General features: G+C 48.4%; 1 protein-coding gene across 9 annotated transcripts in view; it reads left to right on the top strand.

The window, feature by feature from the left end:
- KCNJ2 (potassium voltage-gated channel subfamily J member 2) overlaps positions 1 to 24135 on the top strand; it is a 78045-nt gene that overhangs the window by 21986 nt on the left and 31924 nt on the right. For 5 of the 9 annotated variants that reach the window (XR_002443754.1, XR_002443753.1, XR_002443756.1 and 2 more), the window contains exon 1: positions 10623 to 11457. Coding sequence is in view for 4 of the 9 variants with exons in the window: in XM_021414492.1 (XP_021270167.1) it covers positions 16297 to 17580 (1284 nt within the window). In the remaining 5 variants the exon portion in view is untranslated. The other 4 variants (XM_021414494.1, XM_021414493.1, XM_021414495.1 and 1 more) reach the window with 4 other exon arrangements.

The raw sequence follows: 24135 nt of genomic DNA, 5'->3' as shown, positions 1-24135 counted from the left end.
TTTTCTTGTGCTCCATGGGTCTTCAAGGGAAAGCCAAAGCATTGGGCTGAAGCTCTGCTGCTTCTCCCCAGCCACCCAGAGGCAGCAGCTGGCTTTTCCTTCTGCCTTAGCTGGAATTAGCTCACTCTGTTCTTGCCTTGCCCACAACATTTACCAGACGAAGCAAAATTTGAACAAGAAAGAGAAAATACAAACCATTTTACACTGGGCTCCTGTATCATAATTACAGCTGCGTCTCAGTGATTTTCTCTTGGAGAGCAGCAGTATTGTTCTGGGTCAGAATTCGTTTACGACAAAGGGAATATAATACGAGATTATTATATAATTTATTTTTCCAGATTTGCCTACCACCATTCATTAAGGCAGCTGGCATTTCCTTCCCCGTTATCATGTATCATTATGCATCATTTAGCGCATATTTCATGTGAAGCTGATTTTCAGATGTGGGACATAATACACATCCCTTCATTTATTCCTTGTTTCTAAAACACTGCACGGGAGGTCTGACTTCAGCTGCCTGTCTAGCATAAGCATTACACTGATACGGTTACACTCAGTTCAGGAGATAAGAGGGACAGCTCAGCCTATCAGAAGTGCTCATGTGGGAAGCAAAATTTGGTTGTGAGCCCTTTTGAGCTCTTAAATCTTCGCTGGCTTCCAGCTGGGAGCCTGCAAGCAGGGAGTTGGTGTCTCCTTGGTGGGCCCAGGGGGCAGCTGGCAGTAAATTCACTTCCACTCAGACAGCAGGAAGCAGGACAGAAATGAAACACGAATGAAACAATGCGCATTTATAGCTTTAGTCTGGGCTGCAGAATGTGGACCGATGCTTTCACGGGGCCCTAAAGTCACAGCACTTCTGGAATTTACATCTTTCCACTCTGAATGGTTGAAGGGGAATCAGACAAACACCAGGAAAAACCTGCCGAGGGTCCGCTAATTCCAAACCTCCCGAGAAGGAGGTTTTGGAAGCTGACACACAGCCTGCCGTCACTCAGTGCTGCACGCTCCACGATGCAGAGTTACCCGGGGCTGCCGGAAACCCCCGCTCCCCGACCCCCCGCGGCAGCGCCCACCCCGCTCCGCTGCTGCTCCCGCAGAGCGCGGCCGCGCCGGGGCACTTGGGCGCCACCTGGTGGCCGCCCGCGGAACTGCCGCTCAGCCCCCCCCCCGCCCTCCCCCCCCTTCGGGCCCTGTCCTGCTGGCGGTGGGGGGGGGTGGGTGGGGGGGGCACGGTCCTGTGCTCACCGATGGGGCTTCCCCCCGGCTTCTGCTACGAGCAGAGGGCCGAAAATTCGACTGAACCCTGAATGTCTCTCGGTATCCTTTTCTAGTGCTTGTTCAGGAGTCAGCTTTACGGTGCTACGCAGCACCTGAGACTTACCATCGTGATTCGGGAGGCATGGCGTGCTGTCCCCACCAATGGATTCCCTGGCCATTCTTAAATGGCACATGGAAAGCTGGTGGTAACCTTAAAGTTCCTAGGACTGCCTGGCCATCCCATCCTAACCTGAGTTTAGGGCTTCCTGTAGCTGCCCACTCAGGCTCTAAAGCAGACTCGGAAAGCGAGCAATTTTGGTATAAAAATTGATATGACATATGCTCCGTCCAGCTGATTTATTCTATATCATTCCTCTTTATATATAGAAGCAAAAGCTGAGAGGTTGCTCGATTTGCCAGCTTAGGTATATATAGCCAGTCAAAACTGGCTACGCTCCACTAGGAACTTTTCAAATAGGGCAATGATCTATTTGTGGCCAAAGATACTTATTTCAAGAGGTATCAGTGACAAGAAGCAAAAAGCTGCTTGTTTGTCTGGGCTGGGGATCGTGTGTGCGTGTAGAAAGGCAACGCTAACATTTATTATGTAAAACTACACACAGAAGGGCTCCAAAATAGAAATGCCTTAATAATTATCTCATATTCAGTGCCATGTCCACTTCTGAACGCACATTTTCCATTGAACAGCTTCGTGCGTTCTCTCACGCATGGGAGTAGCTCCAATGAAACATCTGCTGAACCATCTATATCATCCTCCTCCTTCACATCCTTTCTTCAAGCTCCCCTTCGCAGCAGTGCGTGGAGGAAGCTCCACAAGTGTCAGGCAGCTGCTCCGCTGCGACTACTGGGCATTGCGTCTGCTCCTCGTGCTTCCCCATCTGTGATCACAGGGTGTCTCTCAGTCTCGCCTGACAGGGCAGGGACTATTTTTGGTCCGATGTTCGTTCGCTAGGATTCGTGCTCAGCCCAGGTGCCAAAACGAGCTGGCAGCCTCTGTGCGACCCATTGTGCAAAGCAGCGCAGAGAGGAGACGGTCCCGGAGCCTCCCCAGTGCCGCCGCTGCGTGCCGCGGCTTGAATTGTCCGCCCCGCGTGCCTCCTGCACGCCGTCGGGGTGGGGTTGCCTTTTGGGTGTGTTGTACATTTTCAGATTTCGACTGATAAATGTTTCATTGCGATAAGCGTGCCCCGAGAAGGGCGTGAAAAAGAACCGGCGCGTAAAGGGGCGGGTTTCATTTCAGGTCTTCAAGTGGAAATCAAAACTGCCCCTGGGGAGTGTACTCCAGGGGAGGCTTCCTTGCCCGCCCGGGCCGATGGCTTTACTCACGTTGAGTAAAGGTGACCCCGCCAAATTCAATGGGATGGTTTCCAGAGGGACCTGTGGTGGGATGTGAGCCTGGCAGAAGTCCTCTGGTAAGTACTCCATGGCAGTTGTTGCATTACTGGCTGCGTGTACTGATGAAAACCTTTTCTATTCAGTGATCTCATTGTTCCGTGGGCAGAAAATCCACCTTTCCCATGTCATTTGTGGCATGTCAGAGGGCCCAGCAGTGTCACTTCTCAGCTTGGTTGGTTGGAGGGCCCGTAACCCGTCACTCACTGGACCCTGTTTCTCTTTCCTCCCACTTTATCCTTCTTTTTAGAGAAGTACCAGGAGAAAACATGAAACGTAGCCCTTCCGAATCCTACTTCAGCCCTTCCGAATCCCCCACGAGGCATCAGCCCTGCTCACCTTTCCACACCACAAGCCACAAGCTGGTTCCCAAAACCCTCCAGCAAACCTATGGCTGACAGTACAGGAGACCAAAAACCTCAGACTTCCTCAATACAGTCCATGCCAAAGGTGTGCAGGGATGACTGTGAAAACCTTACGCTGGCATTGGCAACCCACAGGAAGCGGAGTGCAAGGCTCTAGCAGGGAAAATCTGTCACATACGAGTGCATATGTCTACACGTGTGGATGTGGGACTGAAATAACTCCCATCACTTTCCTTATATCAGCCTTAATAAGTGGGGCAGTGCCTGCCAATTCCCTCTCGAGTTTCGTCCCTCTGAAATATGTGCACTTTCACCAGCTTATGTTTGGCGCAGGGTAATTACTGTGGTGCTAATTTTACCAGAGATGATGAAAACGCTGGAACAGCCTAACCACATGAAGGGAGGAGATACGGATAGCTGCTTGATTCTTCTGGATCCTTTTTGAGCGAGGGAAGTCATGACTTTGACTGGTAGATTTTCTCCTTGGGGAGGCTTCTTCTTACAGAGCTAGCTGACACACAACTGGGGCTAGAAAAGAGCAAGGTCAGGGATAGTTGTGTGCTGGAAAATAAAAAGCACTGAGCACTGAAGTGTTGCCTTGTAGTAAATTACCTTATACGGATTAAATTACTCAAACAGATCTGCTTCTTCTCTTTTCTCTCCTGTGAGAGAAGCCACTTCCAAACACCAAAGGCACAAAGATGCTTGAAAGTCTTCTGTTTCTCTCTGGTCCTTCCAAAAAGATTCAAAGTCAATTGAAATTTCTAATGAGGATTCAGAGCAGATATTTATTCTATCCAAACCAGTTCAGCTTGAAAAAATTAGAGTGAAGTATGGTTGGAGGAAAAGCAATTTGCCAGAGCTTGAAGAGTGTGAATAATGAAAAGCAAACAGCTCTCCGCAGCGTTCACTTTTGCTTTCAAGTCAGAGGGTTTACATTTATTGTGCTCCCTCCCTGGCTTTACCTGGTGACCAGAATCGGGAGCGGTGATTGAGGAAAGCTGAGCTGGTTGGTGGTTTCTAACTTCGGAAAATGTGCAGGCGATTTTTTAACAAAGCACCCAGAAATGATTGGCACTGTTGGCACTCCGCCCTAAGCACTGGAGTCACCCCAATAGGAAGGACTGAACAAAACTGGCCCATTGAGCCCTGTTCTGTTGCTCCATTGCGCAAAGGTTTTTGTGTCACCTTTGCTGTCAGGGAGCATGAGCACCTTGCAGTAGCACACCAAGCAGCACAACAAGGCCCTGCTCATTCTCTTTATCTCTCTCTTGCTGTCTCTCTCACTCTTTCTGATTGCCACTGTCACCTCTGGCCTTTGTCAATCCAGGACAGTCAGAACCTGAGTGCTGAACGTCCCCTCTGCCTGAGCCATCACCAAAGGCCTCGGTAGGCATTGAGCTGCAAAGCTGAGTGAGTGCTGAGATCAAAGCAAAACACGGATCTATGCGCTGCTCTGAGAGAAGGTGGGTTTCTGATCTCGGGACTCAGCAATGTGACCTTCCCGTAATCAGATCATCTTCCTCGTGAGCCACGGCCTGACAGCATATTTCTGCAGATCGCTTCACGCCAACCACAAAGTGCAGACGATGCTGAGCTGTGCCAGCCTGCAGGCAGGGAGGGCCCCGCAAGCAGCCCTGCCCTGCATGCACCCACTGCATGGGCAGAGCGAGCACAGCCCCTGGAAACCACCAGGATCCCAGGATATGCAATGCCACCGCGGGCCATTATGTCACCGGGCCTCCCTGTAACCGTGGGCTGCAGCAACTTGGACATTTCGTGAACTTCCATACTGATTTATTAATACTTGATGAGAAAAGGCACAATCCTTTTCCCTCCAGTCTCTGTCACAAGGTTGCTTAATAGGGTTTGGGCATTAGCTCAAATAATATTAGAGGATCAAAGCCAACTTTTGAAGTATTAGAGAGATTACAAAGAAATGCATGGCTCATAGCTTCACGGGCACAACATCTACTAGCACAAAACAAGGGAAAGCCTCCATCTGTGGCCGCCCTTTCCCTCTCTCTACGTGATTCAATCAGGCCCCAAAGGCGCAGGTCATGTAGTTTTAATGCAGGATGCCCAGGGGTGGGTGGGGAATCCTTCTTCCCCTCTGCATCTGCACAAACGAGAGGCAGAAATTAGCCTGGAGGCACACAATGACATCAGAAAAGCAAATAAGCAGCACAAGATTACGATAGAAAAAGAAAGGAAACGGCGGTATTTTCTTGCTGAAGATTATTTCCTCTCTGACGACAGATTTCTCAAATGACAGAGGTGTTTTAGTGGGTGGGCCTTGAAGGACCTGTCCAAATAATCAGTCAAAAACAATATCAGGAAGCTTAGCCAACGGGTTGAGCTTGGTACGGTTTTACTCATCTGTTCAATTTTAGTTTTGAGAGAAATTTAGGAAGGTGCCAGCTAATTACATTTCTCAACCTCCTTCCCAGCCACGCGGGCGTTAGGAGCAGGGTTGGGCTGCCATGTTGTGCCTGCTCCCCACATTACTCCTGGCTTAGCACGGGGCGGGGGAGATGTGCCAGCTCAGGGTGGCATTGCTTCCGAGCCCCTCTGGGGTTCTGTGTTGGAGAGGAATTGCCTGGGGGTGGCAGTGCCCTGGGCCAGCCAGCACCAACACGGGTCATCAAGATGGAGTTTCACATGGGATGTAAATTGGCACAGCGTCGGCTCCTCAGGAAATTCGAGCTTGTTTGCTACTGCATGCTGCCATTTTCCGTCCACAATGGCCAATGATCTAACCCTCTGTTTTCAGCAAAGTTTATTTGCTTTCCGGGAGGGAAAATAAACTCTGATATTGTCATTTACATTGTGGCCACACACTGCAGGCAAGCTCGGAGCTTCTGGTACGAACTGATAGAAAACATTGAGGACGTTTGCATCTCAGCTACTACACTGAAGCAGAAAATCTGAGAAAGTAAGGAGAGCAGTCGCTTATGCACAGAGCACTGTTAACATGAACCATATGCTTCTGAGTTTATCAATGCAGTTTTCACTTGAGTGAACGCACTGATAGGCGGTAAAGCACAGTGGTAGATAATGAACGACCAGCAGCATAAAATACAACGTGCACATTGCAAGGCAGAGAACTTCAGTCCCTTCTGGGTATATCCTGCTCCTGGGAGCAGGACACATTGGGTACCCATGTATTTCACATCATCTTTCCCTCGGGAACTGCCAAGCATCACCTGGGAAGTGAAGGCTGAATCACACAGGTGAATATAAACGGGGTGGTAGGACAGGCAGAGGAATACTTTATGTAAAAGATTTCTAGCTCTTTCTACCACATTTTGCATTTGTTCTTTATTTCTGCCTATGGTGGCACACACAGAGGAACAAAGGCCAATGCAGATCTCAGCTTCATCCCTCACAGCAGCGGTGGAATTAGGGAGAACACAGAGCAGTAACGTTGCTCCTTCCTTTCTGGTGCACAGCACCATAAGGTAGGTTGGAAAACTGACTACGTGGGCTTTCGAGCAGGCAGGTGACTTGGCTGCTGAGAGCCTACGGGTGGGTGAGCACTGTAAACCCAGTGAGGACCTGCTCCCGTGACAGCCCTCCTGCTTACCCACAGCATTTGCATAACTACAAATATGCGACCCAGAGAAATACGAAGATATTCCTGCCATGTTCTGTTCAGCTGAGTGTGAGCCTGTCCTGCTGCTGGCAAGCTAGTAACACTAAACAACTGAAGCAGTAAGTCAGAGAATGAAAGTGTGGTCACATCGTTTTGTATGTGTAAGTTGCTGGCTCTTAACCCTTTTCCTTCCAGGAATTGTCACGTTCCCTATGTCAGCTCTCTGGGCATGTTCTCACCACTTTGGCAGGTTTGTTAACCATTAGCTCCCTTTCCCTTGAGACATCTAGAGAATGGGAACGAGGGAAAATCATTTGGTGACTTTGAGATTCATAGGAAAATTTTAGCCTTATTAATATGTAAATCATTGGGCAGTTTTATCACTTACACTAAGGCCCTTCTCATTAACTTGAACATATGTTGCCCTTTGAGGACATATGCTGCCTGGGAGGACAAATTGCCACAGGTGATTGAGGGCTGAGTGAGTTACACTAAAGAACATTGCCACGTCACAAATAATTCTAGATGCCCCTCGAGTTTACTGCATTTCCCAAAGATGATCCATAATCCTAAATTATGAAAATAGAAAACTAAAAGGTTATACAACTGTCTTGCTAAAGCAAAGCTTCCAGAAAATGAAGATTGTGCAAGGCATACACTAAATAGCAGACTGACATTTCCTATTCAGCTGTAGAACTTTTGACCCTGTAGAGGTAAGCGTTTGGAAGAGCTGCCCCCTCCATTCTCTATTTTTGTGTTTAACTATATCTTTCTGGGTCTAAAACTTCAGCTGGAAGTTAAAGATTCTTTAAATTATGCATCTTAATTCAGTGAGAATTGAACCACATGGAATACGGTGTTGGAAATAAGTTTTCCTTGGCAGAACCTCTTGGGTTTCACTTGGATTTCTGGCCATATACAGTTACCGTTAGCTATGGATTACTCTTTGTAATTCATTATTTCAACATTTCTTCACCTTGCTTCCCACATCCACCATCTGCAGTAGCAATGACTGAAAGCCTATACTCTAATATTTCAAACCATAGTCACTAGCTGGTGATTTGACTTTAGAATCAGGCTGAAGAAGACAGACTGAAACCTTAAGCAAAGATTTTGGACACTCGGTATCTGGGAAAGAAAGAGAGAAAAAATGTGAATGCTGTGTGAATTCCACTCTTTTCAGAGATGTAAAACAATTCAATTTCCTATGTCATATTTCACTCCTTCTGTGAACAAACACGGTATTATCCATTGTAACTGTGTCACTGGCTGCACATCTGCGTATTCTATTTGCTTGCAAAGTACAAAATATATTTATTTGCTCTCTCAAGTCTTATCAAACATGCAACTATCTCTCTTTGGAATTTACGTTGGATTTATCGACTCCTTCTACTGCAAATGTGCCTTCATTTTTCCTTGGAGATCGCAGAAAGAGACCTATAAGGATCCAGCTAATGTCTAAACCCCAGAGGTTTACTGTGAATGGGAAAACCACCTTTTCCTGATGAATTTTTTCCAGTTGACTTAATGGCTAGAGAAGAAAGGCTAACGTGTGCCAGTTTACATGCATGGAAATGATGAGACCAACAAAAAACCCAACGGTTTATTTACAGCATTTCTTCTCATCTAGTGGAAACTGACGGCTTTGATTCGACCAGACTGTGTTTTCTTTGCAAGTACAATACAATCAAGCTATTTTCAGCTGGCAATAAAATCCTTGAGAACCAAAGCAGATTTGGCCACTTTAAGAGATGAAGACTAATGCAATCTGATAATTAGGCCATTTCACCGCCAAGAAGAAAAACCAATTTAATAACATGCAGCAAGACAGGGGTTAGAGCCTCTGGGTCTCAATTGGCAAGAACTGTGCCTGCAATACAACTCTTAATTTGCTTCCACAGGGCATCTGCAGATCTCTGCAAGACTGAGGGAGAGGGCGTCTGCGATGGACAGAGATGAGGAGGATGCTCAGAAAATGGGAGGAGAAAAGCCCCTCCTTCCCCTGCTGTGGCCAGGCTGCAAAATGGATTGGAAAAGCATCCTGCCCTAAGCTGCTGGCTCCTATTCTTACGCCTCCTACACCCATATGAAACATAAATATTCTGCTTTCCCAGCGCCCTTCTTATCCCTTGATACTGTTTTTCTTTCCGCAGATAGTGGATCTTGCCCTGAAAACTCCTCAGGCCATCTCACGTAGCTCTTCAGTACATCAGCAAGGAGGCTGCGAGATATCCTGCAGCCTGCCTACATCAAATGAGAAAACGTTGAGGGAAGGCAAACAAAGCCTCACTCACTCTTGAGGGTTAAGTTTTCAGCTGTTTCTCACCCTCTTTTGTCCTGGCTCGTTGCAACAGGAAAGGGTTTTTTAGAAACTTTTCTTGTAACATTGACTTCCCCATTTGAGGGCTTTGGAAGTGCTTCTGCTGAAGTTCACGCAGGCGTGAGGCGGCTTTGTTACAGTTCCTGTAATCTGTGCAATAGATTTCAAATCGATCTTTCGTTGGAAGAAGAGCTTTCTGGACAGAGCAGCTTGGGGTTCAAGGAAGCTATAAAACAGCCCTGATGTATACATTCCTGCCTTCTTCGCGGCGAAATGCTGGATGGGTTGGTCTGCGGGGCTGTGCTGCTGTGAATAAGTCTTACTCATCTCAGCGGATCTGGGCTCTTGGGTCCCGTAAGCTAGTGGTCTTTATCAGTCAGTTTGGTGAGTAAGGGTTGAGTAAGAGTCTACAAGGTCAGGCTTGAATTGGTAATATCTTGTGGGCATTGTGCAGAGATCTGCCCTACCCATCCTCCAGCACGCTGCGTGTATTTTCAGCAGAGTGATTCTGAGCCGCAGTGTATCACAACACCTTTATTTCCACTCCATTTAGATGAGCACATACTTCATCAAGGTGGGTCAGATCGTTGCTATTTTAGCTGCACTTACACATTCAGAAAAACAAGGGATTTTTTTTTCCATAAATCTTTGTAGTATCTGTCCCTATGGATTTCAAATCCTGTGCATGGGTGACTTCCACCTTCCTGGATGAATAAAATAATTGTTGTCTTTCCCTCTTAACCATCCTTATTTCCAGCTTTCTCAAGTCAAGAGAAACTTGTCCCAGTTCGAGGGCTTTTCTTCCAATTAAACGTGGACAGAATCACCCAAGAACAACGCAGGAACAATGATTGCCCAATGGGTCAGGTTGCTCAATGTACACAATCACTCATCTTTTCTTCACTCCCGCGCCACATAAAGCCGTGCAGCCTGCACACACCACGCTGCAGGCTGCTAAAGGCAGCTGCATTTGGCCATTGTGTTCGTTGCGGCACCAACGCTTCCTCATTCAGAAGATGAGGAACTCAACAAATACTGTAAATGACAACAGGGAAGTGTTTTCTTAATGTCTTTACACCATGAGAAAGCGTTTGGGGACGGCGCTTTCATTGAGCGTTTCAAGAGGGCTCATGTCAGGATTCCACACTTACAAAACCAACGAGCTCAAAGCAACCTACTAGTGACTGCAGGCATTGCTGTGGGAGGCACGGGATGATCTTTGGAGCCTGCTGGGGGCATGGGAAGGAGGGGAGGACTCATCTCTCCCTGCAGACACTGCTGTTGCAGTCCTGGGCGCAGCTCACGGTGCCCACGCCAACTCCTACCGCCTCGTGTGCTCTGTATTCAGCAGTCACCTTCACTCCGGTTTTTTCCAGCCCACCACGCAGGGCTCCGTGATGCAGTTCAGCTGTTAGCACCGCGCAGGGGACACCTGCCTCGGAAACTCACACCCCTGCACTGTCCATCAGAGCCGGAGTTTGGCAAACTCCAGAGCATGCTTACAAAGCTGTTTTTGTTCCTGCTGAGGCTCCCGGCCAGACATTTCATCCCTGTTTTCTTTGTCAGATGTCTTAGGCCACGTCCACCTTAGGGAGGACAAGCTATTAAATACCATTTTGATTTCTGCACATGACGCCTGTGGCCAGACAGGACAGCCTTCTACAGGTGATGTATGGAACAAAGAGATGCAGCGCGCACACCGCAGCACGCCAATACGTTGCTTGCCCCGAAAGCTCTGAGATCAGGGATCAGAGCTCTGCTTTTGGGAGGGACGTCAGGTTCCAGTTTAAGGAGCAGGACGTGAAGTGCTGGAGCGGGGTGTGCTTGACTTGCTCCTGGTGCGCGTCAGGGCTGGGTCTTTGTGATCAGACATCAGATTTCAGCATTTCGTAAAGACGGAACGCGACTACCAGAGGAAACAAAACTGCCTTTCCCCGCCTATTGTTTCTTACTACACGGGGCTTCGGACGCGAAGACCGGAGCGAGCAGGCTCACAGATCCCAGCCGGCACCTTCATAAGCAGCTCCCACCGATCGCCTTCCCGGAGGGGTAACGCCCGCGGGCAGGTGCTCCCCGGAGGTGCTGGGGGTGTCCCGGGGCAGAGCCGCTCCCCGCGGGCTGCGCTCTCCCCACCGCGGCACTGCGCGCAGCGCTTCCCCCGGGCCGGGTATTGCGGCACCGCCCGGCGGGGGCAGCCCCGCACGCAGCCCCGCACGCAGCCCCGCACCGCCCCCGTGCCGGGGCCGCTCTCCCGCAGCCCCGCAGCCCCGCGGCGCGGCCCGGCCTCCCGTTTGCCATTGGTGCGGGGTAGCGGCGAGGGCGGGGCCGGCCGGGCCGCTATTAAACATCACATGGCAGCCCGCAAAAAGGGGGCAGCGGCTCATTGAGTGGCTCAGTTGCAAGCGGTGCGGCGGCGGCCGGCGGGCACCTTGGGATTGGCTTGCAGCGTCCCCGCGGATCTTACGCCCTTTAAACTCTCTCAGCACCTCTCTTAAGGCCACCGGCAGGTAAGGAGCGCCTTCTTTCCCCCATCTTTGCGGGACGGCCCCGAGGTGCCGTCAGGGGTCGGGGCGATGCGACGCGTCGGGGCTTAGTGCGACATTGCCGAGCCAGCGCTTTCCGTGCCGGTGGATCTGTTGCACGCTTCGGCATAACCACTCGGAGGGGGAACTCCTGCGTTTCTCATGTACCATACACGCGCTATTCTCGGTGCCTCAAATAATTAGATAGGTATGCTGAGAACACTCGAGCATCTGCTTGCAGCATCTGTTTATGTTCATAACTTTCCATGCACCAGCTGCTCCCCCCGAGATATTTTGTTCGGGGGAAGGGCTGGAAGTTTGCATGGCAACTCCGTCGTGCAGACGCCGCGCTGCTCCATCCCTTTTGCTCTTCTCGCCTGTTGTTTCCCGTGTAAGACAGAGGTCAAAACTATCAAATCTGGGTTATCAGATGCGTGGTTTGTAGAGGAGTGTCCGAAATGTTTCAGAGGGACGTGAAAGGAACCCGTAGCTTCATTCATTGGCTTGATGGGAACGTGGGGTTTTATTTGCAATCATTCTGCCAAGAATAGGAAGAAAGAAACCATACTGCAGCTGGGGAGCGCGTGAAGAGGATGCATTGTTTCAACTTAGTTCGTGACGGTTAAAGGAAAAAATACCGATAAGAAGTGGCAGATTTAGCGACGGGGGCTGAGCTCTGCTCTGTCCCCTCCCGGCGGGGCCGCAGGTGTTGGGGCCGCGCACCGTGCCCGCCCGCGGCACTTGTTCCTCGCTCCAGCCTTACCTTTACACTTGTTTGCTTTTCCATCCTCGCAGCCGGTGCACCAAGTACACCCCCTGGTGATGGCTATTTCACTTGTAGCTATTTTGTCATCAGCTAGAAATATCCCGAACCCGGCTCCTTTGTGGATGGCAGATGCGAACGCCACTTGTGTCCTTTCTCCTGTTTCTTCATACCCATTTCCCTACATCATCTGCTTTTTTTTCTTTTTTTTTTTTCCATTTTATTTTATTTTTACCCCCCCGCTGCCTGTTCGAGCAGGACGGATCCTTCTCCTTGAAGGCAGCTTCGGTGTAATCCGAGTCCTGCCCCGGCGGAGCGGTGCTGGGCAGCGCCTTGGAGGTGACCCCGGGGCTGGGGAGCGCGATCGGGGCGGCCGTGCCCGGCAGCGAGCACGGGCTGTGGGATCGGGCTCCGCTCCTGCGATCACTCTTTGTTCTGTTTACCGAGGGCAGCAGGGGAAGGCTTCGCTAAGGCAGCGCTTCTGCTCTCTTAGCAACATACGCCCGGCTCGCGGCGCGGGGCTGCGTGGCGTCAGCCTGGGAATAGCTGCTCCGAGGGCTCATTAGTGCTCCTCTGATCTTCTGGCACTTTACGGGTTTTGCTGGGTATCAGACCTTCTGCAGAAATTCCCTCCGAGCTGCTGGTCACGGTGTTTAGACGTGCACTGTAAATGTCCTTCCTCTGGGGAAATTTCTTTTTGGGGGGGATGCTTGCTAAGTGGGGGCTTGGGATTTGCACTGAATTTAGTTCAGAAATGCTGCAGACACAGCACAACCCCCTTTCCTCTGCTCCTCCAAGCATCCCTTTGCAGCAGAGATCTCCTATCCCATCCCATCCCGGTAACACTGCCTCAATGCCAGTGCTGGTAATTACAAGCTGCAACACTGTAGTCTCACATTCTCTTCCAGCATGAAAGGTAGTGTGAATTAATGATAATAACACATCTCGTGATGACTGAGTTCACGGCTCCGCGTGCGTGTGTATCTGGCTGCAGCATGCTGGGCCCGATTACACAAAGGGCTGGGCTGGTTTGTGGGTTCTGGGTTGGCTTCTTTTGCCTGGTGAGGATTGCAGAGCTGGTCCCACACTAGCAGAGCATCCCCGGTGCCTCCGACACATTGCTGCTGGGGCGTGCTGGGCGAGCGAGCTCGTTTAGCCTTTGAGCAGCAGGTGGATTAGCAAAATAAGAAGTACCGTTAGATTTTCATGCTAGCTTGATTGCCTGTGGGATTTGGGGGAACCTCTAATGAAATAGCTGCGTGAGTCAGGGTGAGCACTGAGAGGGGACGGAGCAGGAGCAGACCCGCTGCCCGCAGTCCCATCTCACATCCTCCCCGTGCCGAGCGCTCGCAGGGAAGAGCCAACGTGTGCCGTGCAAGAAAGAAGAGAGCTATCCCGCAAGCAGCAGGAGCGCACCGGAGCGTTGTGTAAACTTCAAGGAGCAGCCTGCACACTTGGCTAAGCGTGTCCCCAGGCACACCTCTGCTGTGAGGACCGCGGGATCCCGAGGTGCAGCTCTGCTCCTGGCAGCACGCAGCTGTAGGCGGCACAGCTGGGCAGATGTGCAGCAGGTAGGAGCGGGTGGGAGCGCGGCAACGCGCGGTGCATCACTCAGGTCCCAAACTTCTAAAGGCAGCCAGCTTGCTCTGGGAAGCTGGCGTTAGGATTGCAGTGATTTATGGAATTCAAACAAATGTCCTCAGGTCAAGACTTTTGCTGGGGGGAGCTGCCTGTTCTGACGCTTGAGACTTTACAGCTTATCTTTCCCCGCGCCGCAAGTTTTCCTCTAAAATCCAAAAGACAATGCAGAGGGGAAAGAAAAGTCTTCAGAATAAGCTGCTTCCTAGGCTGTGTGTTTCCATCAGCTTGGAACAAAACAGGCTCCGAATGTGGAATTTGAACATGACGGTGATTATAGGATGTGGTTTAGAGAAGTGATCAATTTGTGAACCAATGCAATAGTTTTTCGGGGTCGTTTTTGCGTGGAATGCAGGAACAATCTCACTCTCACCCTCTGCTCAGGTTTCTCAAGGTATTTTTAAACCCTTTTTTTTTTTTTTTTAAAGTGAGCATTCAAAGAATTCCTGTGTATTTTTGAGAAACCCTGTGATTAAAAAGGTGTGAGGGGAAAAAGTGAGCCTTACACTTATCTGACTATCTTGTGTGCACTGTGTAAGGGCTATACCATCCCATAAATCTACATTGCTGAGAGTTTTACTCAAATGGGACATTACTGAACCCATCCAAAGCTGCCAAAATGACTTGTTCACTGCTGAAGCCACAGATGAGTAATCTCAGCAAGTGGGCGGCGGGACCCATTGCACAACAAACAGAAGTGAGGGGAAAAAAAGAGAAGGTAAAAGTAAAACCCGAAGAAAGAGACTGTCCAGGGAAAAACATCCTGCACGCAACCGCCGACGCGCCGTTGTTTTCTGTTTGTCACCTGCTCTTTTTCCCAACAAGTGTTTGCTGACCTAAAGCCCTCGTAACGTGGTGGAAGGATGTGGGAGGGCCAAGGAACTGTTTGAAATCCCTTCAGCTGCTGGAACACCTCTGTGAGGCTCTGGGGGAAGGAGGTGGACTCTTATCTGCTGCAGTTGTCGGGCTGAGTCAGAGGAGCAGCCATGGTAGTGAGGCTGTGCCATGGGCAGAAGTTGTGCTCTTTGGCAGCGATAGATGTGTTGGGTTTGGGACAAACTCAGATGAGTTTTGATTATATTGATTTATGAAGAGGATAGTGATTTAATCCCCCACCAATGTAAACAGTACTTAAGTCTCCTCTCCTAGGGTAAATGGATAGCAGACATTCCTCGCTGCTTGGTTTTGGTTTTATTTCCTCCATGAGGTGAATGTATGGATGGAGCAGTTGCATTAATGTATCTCTTATCCTCTGCAGTATTTCAATTACATTTCCTGATATACAGTACATGACTTAATGGATGACGCACTTCTTAAAAGCTAAAGCTGGGTCTAAGCCAGACCTCCCTGAAACAAGTCTGGTAGCTTCTACCCTCGGGAAGAAGGTTCTGCAGCCTCTCTGCTGAGCCTAAGTTGCTGGCATCTGAGACCCTGAGGTGTTCTGAAGATGCCCATCCAGTCCTACCCCATCCAGTCCTCCCCTAGAGCCTTCTGCCAGTCCCATTCACAGAGGGTCATTATCATGTTTAGTTTGCTTCCTACAGCTCACCCTAATGTGAGTGTAAAAACCAGCTCGAACGCAGTGAGTCGATGGAGTTGGAGGTACCGGCGCAGCCTTTATTCCTTCCATTCACAGAAAACACACAACTCCTTTTTTTAACTCCCACTTAATAGAAAAACCTAAGTTCTATGCAGTGTAATCCGATGGAAATAACTGATATTTGCATTTTCCAACTTTATTGTTTTCCTCAGTACACGTTGTCTTCCCTTTGCACGCTCCCTTGTTTGACATAGGTAAAGCAGTCCAGGAGACAGGCACCGTACCTCGTTAAAAACTGCTTCACTATTATTTGAACAGAGGGAGGCTAGTGCTAATTCTTTGCTGCAAAATAAACAGAAAGCACCGTTGCAAACAGTGGATAGATGCTTTGCATGCCCGACTTTAACGTGAATATTGTTTAGAGACTCGTGTGACATGATCACTTCAGGGCTTTAACTCGGGAAGAGTGGTGGCTTCTCTGCAGCAGTGATGTCACTTTGGTCAATACAGAACTGTGCTGAGAGCCCATGCATTCCAGAAAATGCTGTCATTAAGAATAAAGAAACTTCCTGCGACTCCAGAGGAGTGATTTTACTTGATTCTCGCAGGCTTGATTCATTATCCTTTTCCTCCAGCATCTAATATGACATTTCTCTTTCTCTTGCAGACCATGCCCTCTCTATGACGGTTACTTGTTAAGCTAACTCTGCATGCCAGAAGACTGTCCTTGGTTGATCCAAGGGCGTTTGGGGACTCCAGCCTCTCCCCAGTTTTTCTGTGTGTGTGTGTTCCTCTAGAACTTTCAAAACTGTTTCTCCAAAGGGTTTTGCAGAAACTTAGACTGTTTTCTAAAGCAGAAGCACCTCAGTCCACAGCAGTAGTGATGGGCAGCGTGCGAACCAACCGCTACAGCATCGTGTCTTCGGAAGAGGACGGCATGAAGCTGGCAACCATGGCCGTCGCCAACGGCTTTGGGAATGGAAAAAGTAAGGTACACACCAGGCAGCAGTGCAGGAGCCGCTTTGTCAAAAAAGACGGCCACTGCAACGTCCAGTTTATTAACGTGGGTGAGAAGGGACAGCGATACCTGGCAGACATCTTCACCACTTGCGTGGACATCCGCTGGAGGTGGATGCTGGTTATCTTCTGCCTGACATTCATCCTCTCCTGGCTTTTTTTTGGCTGTGTGTTTTGGTTGATTGCGCTGTTGCACGGGGATCTGGAGAACCAAGAAAATAACAAACCGTGTGTCTCGCAAGTGAGCAGCTTCACTGCAGCCTTTCTGTTCTCCATTGAGACCCAGACCACGATCGGCTATGGCTTCAGGTGCGTCACAGACGAGTGCCCCATTGCCGTTTTCATGGTGGTCTTCCAGTCTATAGTGGGCTGCATCATTGATGCCTTCATCATTGGTGCTGTCATGGCAAAGATGGCTAAGCCAAAAAAGAGAAACGAAACTCTGGTCTTCAGCCACAATGCCGTGGTGGCCATGAGAGATGGGAAGCTGTGCCTGATGTGGCGTGTCGGAAACCTGAGGAAAAGCCACTTGGTGGAGGCACACGTGCGAGCACAGCTCCTCAAGTCCAGGATCACGTCAGAAGGGGAGTACATCCCTTTGGATCAAATAGACATCAACGTAGGGTTTGACAGCGGGATAGATCGCATATTCCTGGTCTCCCCGATTACGATAGTACATGAAATAGATGAAGACAGTCCTTTGTATGACTTGAGCAAACAAGACATGGACAATGCTGACTTTGAAATTGTAGTCATTTTAGAGGGCATGGTGGAAGCCACTGCCATGACTACCCAGTGCCGCAGCTCATATCTGGCAAATGAAATCCTCTGGGGCCACCGCTATGAGCCCGTACTCTTTGAAGAAAAAAACTACTACAAAGTGGACTATTCGAGGTTCCACAAAACATACGAAGTGCCCAACACACCCATCTGCAGTGCCAGAGACTTAGCAGAAAAGAAATACATTCTCTCGAACGCAAACTCCTTTTGCTACGAGAACGAAGTGGCCCTCACCAGCAAGGAGGAGGACGAGATCGACACGGGGGTGCCCGAGAGCACGAGCACAGACACCCACCCCGACATGGACCACCACAACCAGGCAGGAGTGCCCCTAGAGCCACGGCCGCTGCGGCGCGAGTCGGAAATATGACTGGCGAACAATTCCTCTCTCTTTTGGTTGAAAGGAAAAATAAATAAATAAGTACCTATCGGTCAAAGGCACGTTGACCTGAGAAGTTGGCCCAGAACAGTTTTCAGACAACGGTACTGTTGAAGAGCGGTGTGAAGGCAAGCAGACCTGAGAAACCCCGGCTGGTTTTAGGGCTGTCCTCAGAGGAGGGGCAACGGAGAATGAACTCTAAACACAAAGCACTAAACATGTCTAAGTATGAACAGAAGGCACATATGTTGTAGAATAAATTATGTATATATTTTTTTACAAAACTTGAACTTGCAGGCAAGCTTTGGTTGGGTTATTATTATTTTTTTTTTCAACTTTTTCCAGAATGCTTCTCTCTAGGGAACAAGAATGTTTTTAATGGCATAACAAAGGCAAGAATCTGCCTTATTATTATTATTATTATAATTATTTTTTAAAAAGCTGCTGCTAACTACATGAACACAAATGGTTATTTTTGTTGCAGTGTAGTTTTTATTTTCTCTTGTGTAATTTAAAAAAAAAAAAAAAAAAGGAAAAAAGTCAGTGTTGAACTTTTTGGGGTTGAAAAGCTCATGATCACTTCAGAGAGGCCGATGTTGCTGGAAAGTCTCAACTCTTTTTTGAGGCCAGTAGTTTGATAGCTAGAATCAATTTCTCTCTTTCCAATTACATAAGGGGCATTATGTAATATCAGGCCAATCAGTAGCCTCCAGCAAAAGTATGATTTCTGGGAGGAGAATTTAATTCTCTGTCTAAAGGAAACGATGAAATAGAAGATTATATATATGCATAGAAAAAGTACTAAGTTAAAACTACCTAAGTGGATACCAAAGAAAATGCAGTTTTGCACAGCGGAGTTTATTTAAAGAAAAAAAAAAAAGAAAAAAAGAGGAAAAATAAAGAAAAAAGAGGATTAAAAATAAAGGAACAGGCTGCTTTAAACAAACAAAGAATTTCAAACCTCAGACACTTTTTCGTTTGTTTGTTCGTTTTGATTTTTTTTTTTTCTTTTTCTTTTTACAACCTTTATTTTTGCACCTTATTCTAAAAGCTCAAGACTCGGATCTAAAGTGAGCTAGGGCTCCTCCCCACGCCCCTCCTCTGTAAGTGGAAGAAATCCCCTGCTTTCTTAAGGGGAAGCACGACGGGGACAACAGAGCCCCATCCCCTGCTTGCTTGCTGGGTGCAGCAGTGTCCGTGCCCCATCCCATCCCCAGCATCCTGAGCCACCGGGTGTGCTGCTGGGGTGTCACCCAGCCAGAGCTGCAATGCAGCATGGCTGGAGAGGGCGTTGGGGTGCAGATGAGCCAATGTATAAACCCCCAGAAAAGGAAGGGAGAGGGTAACGGAGAGGAAAAAAAGCTTTCTTAATGCTTGGGAATGGCACAGGGCTGGTAACGTTTTGTGAAGATGCTTCTCTCCAGCTGGGCAAAGGTGTCGGAAAAAAGTGAGGCTGTAAAGCACGCTCTTGCCTCCTGTTCTCCACAATTATCAATGACTGGTGGATGAGAAGCGTCACCGGGCTCTGGGCAGACTTTGGCTCTGTGATGTTCGGCTCCTTTGCCCAGGCTGTAGAGCCTCTGTGCCTCCAAGTTGAAGGGTGCAACACCCAGGTGGCACGGCTGCTCGCTGCGGAGGGGAGGAGGTGGGGACAGCAGCCCTAGTCCACTCTTACGGTATTGGATCACTGTATGCCATTAAAAAACAGCTTGTTCTAGGTCTAACGTCTTCTGCAAACAGATATCTGTGAAGGCTGCTGGCCCCTTCCAGCCCTGCCTGAAAGAAATGCCTGCAATGAAATGGTGTCTGATGGGATGTGGGTGTGAAACGGTGGGAATTTGACGTCGTAAACGTAGACTTGGCGACTGGAGAGGGCAGATGATTGAGTGCACGTACAAGGCGGTCGCTGGGGTGGGGGGAAGTAAAGGAGAGCTGAAAGCAAAGCGACTCAGTCGCAGTTTCTGGGTCAACGTTGGTGAAAAGAACTGAGTGCTGCTAGTGCTGCTATTGTGATATACTTGTAAAAGGAAATACCTAAACCAAAGAGTATTCGGTGAAACAGAGGGGGCATGAAAATGCAAAGGGGAAGGGATGGAAGAGAGACGCCAAGGGGAAGGAAGGGATCCTCTCCTCCAGGTCAGTGTCCCCAGGAGCACAGCGCTCTGCAGGATGATACTGGAGATGCCCGAGGGAGGGGGAAGAGATGGGGGGGAAAGGGAATGCAGGGTTCCACTTGTTTCTTTAAATTAAGAGAAATTCAGAGGAAAAAATATAACAAAAACAACCACAAAGATCCCTTCCCCTTAACATTTCTGGTGCAGAGGTTTGGGGTTTGGGTGTTGGTTTTTTTTTTTGTTTTTTTTTTAGTTTGTTTTGTGTTTTTTTGTTTGTTTTTCTTTTTTTTTTTCAAGTCAGTTTTTCAGAACTATTTTTAAAATGTACATTTTATAAAGTTTATCAAGTATTTTCATATTTAAAGCCAAATGTAAATAGAAGTCTGTAAAGGAGGACAAGGAGAAGAAGAAAAAGAAAAGGCCACAAGAAGTATAAATTCTGCTCAGCAGTCTCGGCTAGCTAGTACCTAGATGCTACCGGTTAGCATGAGTTTTAGCAAATAATTGCAAGCCTTATAGAATTCCTAATGCTATGAACTCCTTATTTATTTTTACGCATGGACTTTTAAGTTGAAAACACGTTCTAGCTACTGGCATTTTTAAATCTACCAGCTTTCCCAGTGCTAGTCTTATCGAGGGTGTGCATCGAGGTAATCCATTGCACGCTCTGCCGCGTTCTTTTTCCCTTTTTTCAGCACCCTTTGTCTTTGCCGATGGACTCTCACATTGCAGAACTGCACTCAGCCTCTGGCTCTGGGAAGCTGCTAGAAACTGACCTGCAATGTGCATGCTGTGGTACCCTTCCCCTTGTCCATCGTTCCTGTTTTTACCAACATGCCTTGGTAAGCCCGGTGTAGGACAGACTATCGTAGCACACTTCTACAGCAGCAGCTGGGTTGGTCAATCACAAAAAGTTGTTATTTTTAAGGAGTACAGAGTGGCTGACAGCGTTTGGTCCGTTCCGGATGATCCTGGGCCAAGCTGATGTTTAAGGAGGGGCCCTTTGGACTGACGGAGCTCTACCCATAGGCTCCTGCAGGGCTGGTCTCTTTACCAAGGACAAAGTTGGCTCAGCTGGCTCGCACAGAAGGTTTATACTGTATTTTGCTTAGGGTCTGGGGGGAATATGTTATTTCTGCCCTTCCCTGAAAATACTTGAATGAGACACTTACTGTCTGAAACACAATACTGCGTACAGTGACAAAGAGCTTTTCTGAGGCAGGTTGAGATCTCTTCTTTCCTCTGTCTCTTCTGTGCGAGCCGCCTGCTGGTAGGTAGCAGGGGTCAAGTCCTTACTTATTGGCTGTACCCAACGATACTCGCCCAGATGTGTTACACTTGTGTTGTTCGTTTAGCACTTGCTCTTCCCGGAAAAGACAAAGGGTCCAGGCATTCGATTTGTTCTCTTAGGTCTTCTTTTTCATAATGGATTACAAGGTAAAACGAGAAGTACTGTAACGTCTTTAAATTATGGCTGCTCACGACCATTGTAAAGTAGAAGGGTGCTGCGTAGTTGCCATCCCACAGCCAACGAGAAACTGGTTTTGTAACGACTTTTGGCCTCCAACTATTGTAAGGTGAACAATCTAGACGCCTGACAGTTGTCCATTACTATTTTCCTGTTTGCAGCCTTTTTGTATCAAAGTCTTCCTAATGTACTGCACAAATTGTGGATTGTACAGATTTTTATATATTATGTCTTATTTTATTATTTCTAAATAAAAAAAAAAAAAATTGAGAATGAACCGGTGTATGCAGCATGTATGTGAGCGGACAGGACGTTACGATACAGCTGTGTTTATGCCTGTCTCTGAGCACAGCCATTGTCTGAAGCGCTTTGGGAAGAGACAGGTCGTTCTCTCCCTTGACAAAAGGCAGGAGGAAAGGTGATACGGTCATTATCTGCCAGATGGGAACACAAACACCGCGCTCTGCAGCTTGCACCAAAGGAAGATCTGTCCCAGGGAGACTGACTGACTTTCTTAAGGTCATACCTTGAACTGCAGAGATCCAGATCATTAGCTACAAGTTGTCTGAAACAGAAAGAAAGCTCAAAGTCTACATAAACTACAAAGCACAGGGAGAGGGGAAATGAACGTGCAGAGCATAAGTGAGCGTGCTGAAATGTTTGGAAAAGGATTAAAAAATTAAGCAAGAAACATCCTCAGATCCCCATGTTTCACATGTCCCTGGAGCATCCCAGTATTGAAATGATGCTCTTCATCTGAGCCGAACTGCAAACACATTCGCTGTCATCTCCATACAAGCCTAATTTATCCGGAGCCCTGAGCCTTTGGAGCTGTGTTCTTGTGCAGCACGATGGGGAGGTGCAGTGGAACGGGCCTGGGGTAACAGAGTGGGGGCTGTGTGCCCATCCTGGTGGGGTGGGAAGCTCTGTGACCGCTGTGTGTGTGTGTGGCCTCCAGGGCAGACACTGGAGCTGTGCAAGGGTGACTCAGCTCGAAAATGCTGACCTAACCGGAATGCAACGCGCTGCACAGGCTGCGGACGGCTGTTTAGTGTTGCGACGCGGCTCTGACCTCTGCTGAATTGTCCAGCTGTTCATCAGTCTGTAATGCTCGTTAAATACAGCTCGTAAATGAGGCCTCTGATAGAGCCCCTACCTTATCTAGAAGAACTCCATTTATAAATTCAGCTTCCCTTTTCAAAATCTAATGGTGTCTCGAAAAGCTCATCATAATAATTGCAGGGCTGGATTTAGAGGCACGGATTGGCTGTCGCAGCCCAGATCTGCTTACAGTCCTGCTGAAATCCTCCTCCAGGCAGCCCTGAGCCTTGGCTGGCTGCTCCCAATCTCTGTGTGCAGTGGGTAGGGGCTCCATACCGTCCCTTGCTGCTGCCCTTCCCTTCTCTCACTGAACACTCATCCAGGCAGGTGGATTCGGCACAGGAATGGCACGACAAGGTGCACTAGAGGCATGGACCAGCTGCTCCCTCTTTTCCCAGTCTTCTCATTGAACGAGCAGTGCTTGTGGATGGTTTAGATATGCCAAGCTCGTGCTGAGGGCTGCAGGCTTCCTATCGACCAAAAATGTTTAAAGGACTGTCCGTGCTTCCAAAAAAAATGTTGAAGCTAAACTCACAGCTTCAGGGGAGCCTGTTTCATGGGTTTGGACCCTTGGCAGGTGGAGGTCACCATCCTCTGCAGAGGTGTTCCACTGAAATTAGAGGATGAGGAAAACCACTGGAATGTTGGGGAGTCGCAGCTGCGGCTTTTTGCTCCGTGCTGTTGGCAGTTGGATGGAAACACAGCTAAGTCCTTCTGCTTATCCTGTGCATTAGGTAGTCCTCATCTTGTAAGGAGTTAGCAGCATTTCATCACCCTCGTGGCCATCTGAAGTCAGGAAAACCCTTCTCCCCCCTTCACCCAAAGCATTGTTTTCGCTTTGTCCTCTCCTGAGGTTGCTGAGATGCTTCTGCTGGCTTGCCAGTGTTCGGGGACAGGACGGTAAAGTGAAAGCAATGGGCATTATGGAAAGTTCAAGCATATAAAAATGAACGACGAGTCTCCAGAATATCATCCTTCTTCTCCTTCTTTCAAAGTTTTCTCTAAAGCACAGTCTTAAATCCAGCACCACCTTTGGCAGTGTTACTGAGCATACAAGTGCAGGCTGTTCCACGCAAGCCAATGCTTTTTATAGGTTTGGGTGGGCAGGACAGGAAGGGGCTCGAAATACACCTATTTCAGCAATATATGCATTTTACATTATTCTCCTAAAAAATTACTGCTCTTGCCTTTTCCTTCCTTTCTAGCCTGGATTCCAACCCATACACTTTGGAAACTTTTCTTTTAAAAATCCACACTGGGATTCGTGCAAATGACATCCATTAAAATGTGAAATAGCTACTGAGTCCCTCTGGTCGGGGAACTGTGCAGAAGCGAATCTGAGCTGTGGCAATGTTTGCATTCCATGGCACATAGATTTCTGAAGTTACATAGCACAGGGTCCTTATGAAAAGAGATGAGTCTCATCTTGGCGCAGAGAGATTACGCAGGGAAACAATACTTCAGCTCTATGTTTGAAGTCTTTTGAGATTCTTAAATGGTGCGGTGGCTATGAGCTCCCAGGAAGGATGAGCTTCTACCTTTTGCCAAAAGATTTCCATCTCCACCTCTGTATTTATTTTTGTGAGAGCCCTTTGCATGCGCACCCATCCACGCACAGACAGGATTCAAGACAGACCAGCCAATCATTTTTTTCCTTCTTTCCATGTTGGTACTTGCAGTGAGTCCACGTTATTGGAAAGGCAGCAGTAGATCAAAAGTTGGTATTTTCTCTGTTTACACCTTAGGCAAGAGAGCTTTGGCTCTCCACAGTTGACTGAGGATACGTCTGTGATCTACAAATGGAAAAGGTGGGAATTCCTTTTTCCCTTCTGCAAGAGTTTGGCAAGAGATGTCTGTCCTCTA

This window comes from Numida meleagris, chromosome 17 (genome assembly GCF_002078875.1).
Source record: "Numida meleagris isolate 19003 breed g44 Domestic line chromosome 17, NumMel1.0, whole genome shotgun sequence".
NCBI classification, from domain to species: domain Eukaryota; kingdom Metazoa; phylum Chordata; class Aves; order Galliformes; family Numididae; genus Numida; species Numida meleagris.
Note: the sequence above shows the minus strand (reverse complement) of the source record. Positions and strands in the feature narration are given on the sequence as shown.